General features: G+C 37.7%; 1 protein-coding gene across 1 annotated transcript; it reads left to right on the forward strand.

Annotated features, from left to right (window-relative positions):
- The first annotated feature begins 6,371 nt into the window (after nucleotides 1–6,371).
- LOC137269979 (putative ankyrin repeat protein RF_0381) lies at nucleotides 6,372–7,523 on the forward strand. Its single transcript, XM_067803809.1, has one exon. The coding sequence runs from the start codon at nucleotides 6,372–6,374 to the stop codon at nucleotides 7,521–7,523; it is 1,152 nt and encodes a 383-aa protein (XP_067659910.1).
- The last annotated feature ends 1,347 nt before the right edge of the window (nucleotides 7,524–8,870 follow it).

Consider the following 8,870-nt stretch of genomic DNA (forward strand, 5'->3'; position numbering starts at 1 on the left):
ATTGCACTTCTGAATCGCGATTGTACGCTTGTAATTTTATTTATTTTCTTACAAACAGCAGAACTGATATAATGGAATATATGTTACTAGTACTTATAGTGGTGGAATATTTGACATGTTGATATTTCATATCTTTTGTTTTTTTTTATCTGATCAATACTAGTAAGTTCTTATCCACCTTGTGCCTGTAAAATACACAGAATGGCCTTCGTTCGGCTTTGTGCATTGTCATTTTATTCATATGGCATAGGAACCATATTTGAGGTGTGGCGAGTAACACTGCTTCCATTTCCCCCGCAACTCTACTGCATCTTTCTTGGATAAAAAATTGGATAAAAAAAACATTTTGAAATTGTTTCTGCTGAGTTGTAGGCTGGTTTGACATCTTGCAGTGTCATCATCGCGATAATGCGCCGAGGAGTGGGTTGTTTAGGTGGTGAAAGTTGAAATGTGCTGAATTTGTTTCATGACGCGTGAACAAGGAATTTAGCATATCATAACATTGAAATACATTTGATGTTCGCTTGATAGTGCTCCGTGGTCAATACTGCAGTGTTGATGGACATGGTATTCTATAATGCGGAATTTGTTTCACTTTTATAATACTCATGTCTTTCATGCGAATTAAATTACCCCAAAACAAATAGACAGTGTCAAGCTTACACTAGATGTTTATTTACAGATTACAACAAGAAAGAGGAAGATTAAATTTCATACAAAAACATTCCATTTACAAATTTACGGAAAATATGTTACACATCATTATCAAATATACAATAAAAAACAATGGCGTAGCATTGTAGTTGTGCATTCGATTTCTGAAGAAAACAGTCAATATGATTATACTTGCATTAAGTGAATGGTAAACCAATGTGAAAATAGAATCAATGGTTATTCTCATAATCTCATAGCAAGTATTATTGATACTTGTGTATTTAGTGCATTAGAACACAAGTGTTGTATGGTACAACCTTTTTTCTCCTTTGAAAGATCACACAGATTAATATAGACTAACAGCTAGTCTCTGAAATGAACATATTTTACTGAAAAAACGTTCATAGTGAAAAAAATAATGAAATGGAGCCCTGAGACTTTCTTCATTTTCTGAAGCTAAGGAAATCTAGACTTGACACATTTTCTAGACTTGCGTGGGCTTTCGTGGATATATATACTTCAGGGTCTGTACGACAGACTAGGATTAATACTGTGGGGTGATTGTTACTGTATCTCCCAGCGATGACAAAAGTCATGTTTGGAGCTCAAGAAATGAGCATTCTTATTTATATGACAGTAGGTTGTGCTCATTTTTTGTTGTGCACTGATGCATATAGGACAGAGCATTACGCAGAACTGCAATACCTTGAAACTCAGCGTGCGGAATAACAGGGAGAGCTGCCTTGGCGTCCTTATTCTGTCCTGTTTCCAACCTGAAAAAATACAATTCAAAATTTATTGCCAGCACAATGAAGATAAATTCATGTCGAGGTTATTGTAGAAAGACCAGAAGTTTTACTCGTTGAATGGTTTAATGCATTGAAACTCTTGCAGTTACTGTATTTAAATCATATTAAATTATATTCTTACATCTGTTGTGGATTTAGGGTCATTCCTCTTACAGACTCAGCATTCCATAGAGCCTGCCTCACAGTTGTCTGTGAAAGTAAATTCATGGGAAAAATGCAATTAGCATTTTGAAAAACCTAACAAAATGACTAGCAGGTATTACAACTGAAGTCTTAAATAAAGTCGAATTACTGTTAATACAACATCGTATAAGAATTTCCTGTCTGAAAACGTTACAAACATTTACAAAGAGATAACCAATCAATTTAGTTTTTAAAATATATTTGTGTTAAATTTGATTTTGAAATGCCTCAGCGATTTTGAAAAGGATATATCTATTAAGGTCACTATTCCATCCGTATAATGACGTGTGATATTGGAACCCAAAATACGTATATGCATGAATACTGGGATTAGTCTGTATTGCTTCGTCATTGTTGTTTTTGATAAAACCTATGTCTTAAAACATAAAACAGAACGTTTTACGTCCGTAAGAATACGTCCAAAATCAGTCTTATACAAACTATACATTATAATTGAAATTACATGCAACCGGTAATCCTTCAGCTCAACCACAAAAAACAGCTGGTGTTACCTGGGGAATATATTCCACCCCCATAGCCTGATTAAGTCCCAGGAAGGATATTTATGACATGTAGTAAACCTTTGATCAGCCAATTAGTCGGGCTGTTGTTCTCATATCGTGATTCAATATACTAAACACTTCCTGAATGGCAGGAATACTCTACGACTCTGTGTATTGAGCTCCCTGCTAAATGATATGGTAGTCTTGAGTGTAAGATTTCTCAACAACCATGCTGCTGAAGGAACACATGGCGTCATCAGGATTGCCTTACTGATTTTACAAATAATATACTTGCGTCATCTGCAATATACTCACCTGAGCTGAATGTGCCCTCTGAAGAAATATCGCTGACAGACATTCTGAACGGCTTTGTAGATGTAAAGTCTTCAGTAAAAATGTCCGTATGTTGGTGTGCAATGATCAACTGCATTTTCCAAACGGGTGTTCATATATGTATTTAGATCTCAAAAGGTCATCAAATTACTTTGAATTACTCTTCCTCTCTGTAACCAAGAAATACCATGGACAGTGCACGTGTACACAACGGTTTGTGAAACATGTGAATAAAGGTATGTCCCTTTAATATGAATTTTACCAATTGACCATGTTGTTGAAATAGACTATTGTTCATCAAGACTAAGCGTTATCAAAACACTAACTCATATCAGCCAAATAATCCCACTAGTGATATCCTCTTTGGACTGAAGTTGTTTATTTGAAGAGTAAGAGGATTATAAGGCATGCTCAACTGGGTTTGGTCGTTTAACTAATCCCACACAGCCATCACCAGCAGAGGGAATGATTTACACATCTCATTTTTTGTGCTTAATTATTGTGTTTGTTTTTTATTGAAAAAAAAATGAAATGGGTTGTGAACAGCTTTACAGTTTATATCGACACCGGTACCATACAACATACAATACAAAATTTAAATGCAGCATGTGTTGTCACACATGTATGTAAATTTGAATTACAAACACGGGTAAAGCTTGAAGACAATCTTATATGGAAATAGTGAATTATCTGATCGTAATAATCTGTCCATCTTAGATCTGCCTACCTCTTCGACACTTCTTCTTTTAGATTTGATACTAAATATGATTGAAGAATTAACCTCGTGGTTTGTCATATGATAATCTTGTATTAGAACTTTGGTTTATTTACCTTTGTAAAGTGCATTCCACACATACAAACTAATTGTATAAATATAGAGCATTTATGAGAATGTTATTGGTAAGATAATTATTTTTGGTGTCTTGATACTAAAATTATGGATGCTCACCGAAGTAACCATAGACTAAAGACAAAAAACATCTTCAAGCAGAAAGGAAGACCATGACAGAGTATGGAAAAGTTTTTTCCCATCTTGTTGAGTCAGTTGTGTATAAAGTGAACTATCACTGTTGACACTGATGATGTATGATTGTGTAGCACTTTAAGAATTTCTTATATTTGCGAAAGTTACCAAATGCAAAACAGAGTGTACAGTTATGTAAGTTATGTTTTATGTATGAATGATAAATTAAAAAATTATGTACGCCGAACATAAACAAACAAATGATAGACCGGCACGCACCATTTAAATATTCTGTAACATACTTCTTGCAAATGATTATATAAATCTTGTTACACAATGATTTGTATTAATTCATTTGAGTATTTGCTCCAATCTACACGTACTGACATCACAACCAATTATCTGCTGACATGTTTATGAGATTTCTTCAATACACCAATTGCATAACACCGTTAATGAGCACCAACATAAAAGGTCTAGTGACAGGTGTTATTTAGAGAATGCATATAGTTCCCACGGAGTAGAGTGGTAAAATCACCGGAATGAGCTTGGGATGATGATCTCGAACAAAGGCAAGACATCTGTTTTAACAGTCACAAGTACTTGGTATATAGATCAATGCTGGCCGTACACATCAACTTTCATGTTTTCATGCACCAGACGCAGTTGCATTGATATAAAGCACAAATGGACTATACAAATTATGGCTTATTCCTTTCCATTATTCCATTCAGTTTTCATGAATAAATATGTCACATGCAAGATCTATTATGCATATCAACAGTAAGAACTCTAACAGAACCAAAAAAAAATAATAAATTAGTAAGTATACAGAGTCATGGGGATTCTTGAGAAATGGCAAAATTGAAAGAAGTAGTGGTAAAATCCTTCCTAAATTTACAAAAGTTTACAAGCCTTGTAAACATCACCTTTACAATCATTGTGAATGTTTGTAAATATGACATTTAAATTTTGTAAATTTTTGTAAATCACCATTTTTCTTCTTGTGTATGAGACGGTACCCAGCACTAGAAGACTGTCTATTATACTATATATGAGACGGTACCCAGTCCTGGAAGACTGTCTATTATACTATATATCAGACGGTATCCAGCCCTAGAAGACTGTCTATTATAGTATATATGAGACGGTACCCAGTCCTGCAAGAAGCAGCAACAACACTGTGGCAACATTAGACAGCAAACAGAAAAATAAGTGTACGGAGAGCACTGCATAAAAAAATATCATAGGGTTGTTAAATCCATTCACGGTGTTGACACCGCTCTGATGGGTGTAGGCGTGGCAGGTGTGGGGTGGATAGCCTCTTATCCACAGTGCTGACACTGATGGTAAGCAGCATGGGTTTATTCGCGGCAGGTGTCGAGTGGATAGCCGAATAGCCAGCTGAGAGAGACCCAATGCTTGCTGAAGCTTTACCTGGAAAGACCTGAAAATTAAATGCATACTCACAGGAGTGAGTGAGTTAAAATTTAACGTCACATCGGCAATATCTCAGCCATATCGTGACGAGAACATCTAATATCAAAATTACTTATATGTCTATTATAAAACCTGTCAACGAAGGACAGTAAAACAACTAGAATATCACAAATGGAATTAAAACTAGCATGGAAAGTTAAAAACAACATCACCATTAGGACAAGACACTATAAAATCAGGCTATAGATCGCCAACAACTCAAGGTAGATCACCAAACTAGGGACCATGGGGACTTACAGTACTTTTGTTTCCTGCATGGACCCTAGTTGGATTTACATCATCCCTTCAGCTGCTGGCGAGTGTACAATATGCTAACCAAAATTAAAACAACAAGAATACTACGATTAAAAACCTGGTAGATTTAAATATACATGGAATGTTTGTGGACTTACGTACCCATACTCACAGGAGCTGTGGTGACTCAGTCAGTTAAACTGCTGGGAAAAGTACAGCTTGCTTCGTGCAGCCGTGGAATCGTGCGATTGCGAGTTCATATCCCATCTGGAATCTAAAGATTTCCTGAAACAACAGTAAAGGTTTTCAGGAATGGATGGTTCTCGATAGCAAGCAGTTTGATACAATCCGACAATGGAGGAAGATTGTGCATTGCATCTATCTTCAATTTCTTTCTGTCTCGTTGGCATTGTGACCATCCCATGCAAGCATTTTACTAATATTTTTCAGAGTATATCAACCATCCAGTCACCCAGGCTTCATTTTGGCGTCATTGCTGGAGCAGAGCAGTATATACAATATGGGAACACTTACACACTGGTAGTAGATCGAAAAAAATCACCTATCAGGGATCGGCTCTTGATCTATCACTCACCATACTACTAAAGAGATTTTTATGGAAATGAATTGATATTCAACTCACCTTGGATCAGAATCCTTTGTGCTGTGTTTGGGTTAGATGTTGTGTGCTGTGTTTGGGTTAGATGTTGTGTGCTGTGTTTGGGTTAGATGTTGTGTGATGTGTTTGGGTTAGATGTTGTGTGCTGTGTTTGGGTTAGATGTTGTGTGCTGTGTTTGGGTTAGATGTTGTGTGATGTGTTTGGGTTAGATGTTGTGTGCTGTGTTTGGGTTAGATCTTGTGTGCTGTGTTTGGGTTAGATGTTGTGTGATGTGTTTGGGTTAGATGTTATGTGATGTGTTTGGGTTAGATGTTGTGTGATGTGTTCGGGTTAGATGTGATGTGTTTGGGTTATACATTTGTGTAATTTGGAAACAAGATTTGATATAAAATATTCCAAACATTGCAATCCATATTTTGTCAAATTTTCTTTTGCCCATCAGTTAACCTATTTGCAACGTCCTTATAACCTCCACATACGAAAGATGACAACAATCTACTGATAAAATTGTGTTACAGCGACCTCGTTCTGTGACCTTCATGGCACCTCAAAAACTGGAGACCTGGCAAAGATGAAGGCCATCTTATCTGAGGGAAGGGCGAACATTGATTGTAAAGAGTGGAAAAGTAGAACACCGGTTTTGTTGGCAGCTGGTCAAGGACATAAAGATGTAGTTCACCTGCTCGTGAGTAATGGAGCTGATGTGTCAGTTGTAGATGACTTTGGTTTCAACCTCCTTCACTCTGCCTGCCAAGGAGGAGATGTGGGGCTGGTGAAATATGTCCTTTCACTTCATAAACATGACATCAATGGGAAGGTATTATGTGGGGGAACACCACTTATGCTGGCTGCAGAGAATGGACACAGGAACGTGGTGGAGTTACTTGTGGGTCAAGGGGCCAATGTGTCACTCCATGATAACAAAGGTAACAACGTGCTCCATTTTGCCTGTCGTGGTGGAGATGTGGAGGTGGTGAAGTACGTCCTTGCACAGAACATGGTGGACATCAACAGTAGAGGCTGGAAGAGAATGACACCTGTGATGATGGCAGCAAGAACAGGTCATAGAGATGTGGTGGCGTTACTCGTGAGAAAAGGGGCTAACGTGTTACTCAGGGGTGCAAGTAAAAACACTATCCTTCATTTTGCCTGTCGTGGTGGAGATGTGGAGGTGGTGAAGTACGTCCTTGCACAGAACATGGTGGACATCAACAGTAGAGGCTGGAAAAGAATGACACCTGTGATGATGGCAGCAAGAACAGGTCACAGAGATGTGGTGGCGTTACTCGTGAGAAAAGGGGCTAACGTGTTACTCAGGGGTGCAAGTAAAAACACTATCCTTCATTTTGCCTGTCGTGGTGGAGATGTGGAGGTGGTGAAGTACGTCCTTGCACAGAACATGGTGGACATCAACAGTAGAGGCTGGAAGAGAATGACACCCGTGATGATGGCAGCAACACAGGGGTATAAAGAAGTGGTGGAGTTGCTTGTGACGAAAGGGGCCAATGTGGCTCTCTCGGGTAGACAAGGTGAAAATATCCTTCACTTTGCCTGTCATGGGGGAAGTGTGGAGGTGGTGAAGTATTTACTCTCACAGAACATCAACATCAACATCAACTGTAGAATGAGGAATGGAAGGACACCATTAATGATTGCAGAAATATCAGGACACAAGGATGTGGTAGAGTTACTTGTGAGTAGAGGGGCTGACAGGTCATTTTAGTACAACAAATAGTAACAAAACCTTTGAGTGTCAGTTGAGAGAAGGAGAGGTTGTGAGGAATCTCATTGGATGTCCAATACAAGGAAGGGTGAAAACAACAGTAGACACTGACACTACTGTGACCTAGAGATCTGTATTATTGTGTTCCCATCTTATAACATGTAAAATGGCAAATGTTGCTTACAGGTGCAACATTTTGGTACAGATACTTAAACTCATCATAAATGATACTTAAACTTATAAATGATCAGGTTTCCTTTGCTTCAGTTCACTGTAAATATTTTGGACTGTTGTGTGCGTATTTGTACAAAATGAATATATTCCAACAAATGCAGCCCCTTTAAATGTGATCGAAAAACATATTTGTTACGAGTGCGTATTTCCTGTATATTTTGTTATTAATAATTATTATTGGGTCACAATGTTTACTGTTTTGAATAATAATTACAATGGGTCACATTTCATATAATAGATGGTCCGCATTTTTAGGATTTTGGCAGCCGGTTTTCTGGAAATTATCTGCCCTTGGCTTGTTATTTGTCTACTTCCGGGAGACTGTTCTGGAAGCGGTCCAGGTGAGTAGCGATGGTCGTAAGTGCTCGAATGTTCGGGAAGTGACTGCGTGTCTATATAAATGCCAGTTGTCGTGTTGAGGTATGGGCATTCACACATTACTGGAGTATACGCCATTATCAATCGCTGCCAACGTTTCATCTTCATAGCCGCCGTCAAACCGCTCACTATCTTACATTCTGCATGACCGTTTCTCTCACACTAAGACTTTGGTCAGTTTGCTACTGTATATTTTGCATATTGCCTTAGATTTTGTCTCACTTGCATTTGAAATCAGTATTGTGAAATTGATTTGTGACTTTGTATAACTTACTCTCTTTGCTAAATACTAATATTCGAATATTTTAGACTGGTCTGCGCTCTGTTTTGCTGGTTCACAAAGGAGGTTTCTTACATCCTTTGTCACGGCAAGTACTTAACCGTAACAAAATTGGGGGGTCGTCCAGGATAGAATTCATTTGACATTTGAGACCGTTTGTGAAATTTATTTCAATTTTTTTGCAATTTTGCGACAAGTTACTTGAGGAACCAGCAAAATTTGTTGCAAATTTCTTCACATCTCGAACTTGATGCCAAACCTGCAATGAGGAAATTTCAGATTTTGAACATTGTGTTGAATCACTACATTGATGAGGGAGTATTTGATGATGGAAATGGCGCTACAGGAATGTTCAGACCTGTTGGAAATGAAAACAATAGAACTGAGAAGGTTGGAAATAGAAAAAGAAAAAGAAATGGAAATGAAATAGTTTGAGATGGAGAAGAAAAGAGAAA

This window comes from Haliotis asinina, unplaced genomic scaffold, assembly GCF_037392515.1.
Source record: "Haliotis asinina isolate JCU_RB_2024 unplaced genomic scaffold, JCU_Hal_asi_v2 scaffold_21, whole genome shotgun sequence".
NCBI classification, from domain to species: Eukaryota; Metazoa; Mollusca; class Gastropoda; order Lepetellida; family Haliotidae; genus Haliotis; species Haliotis asinina.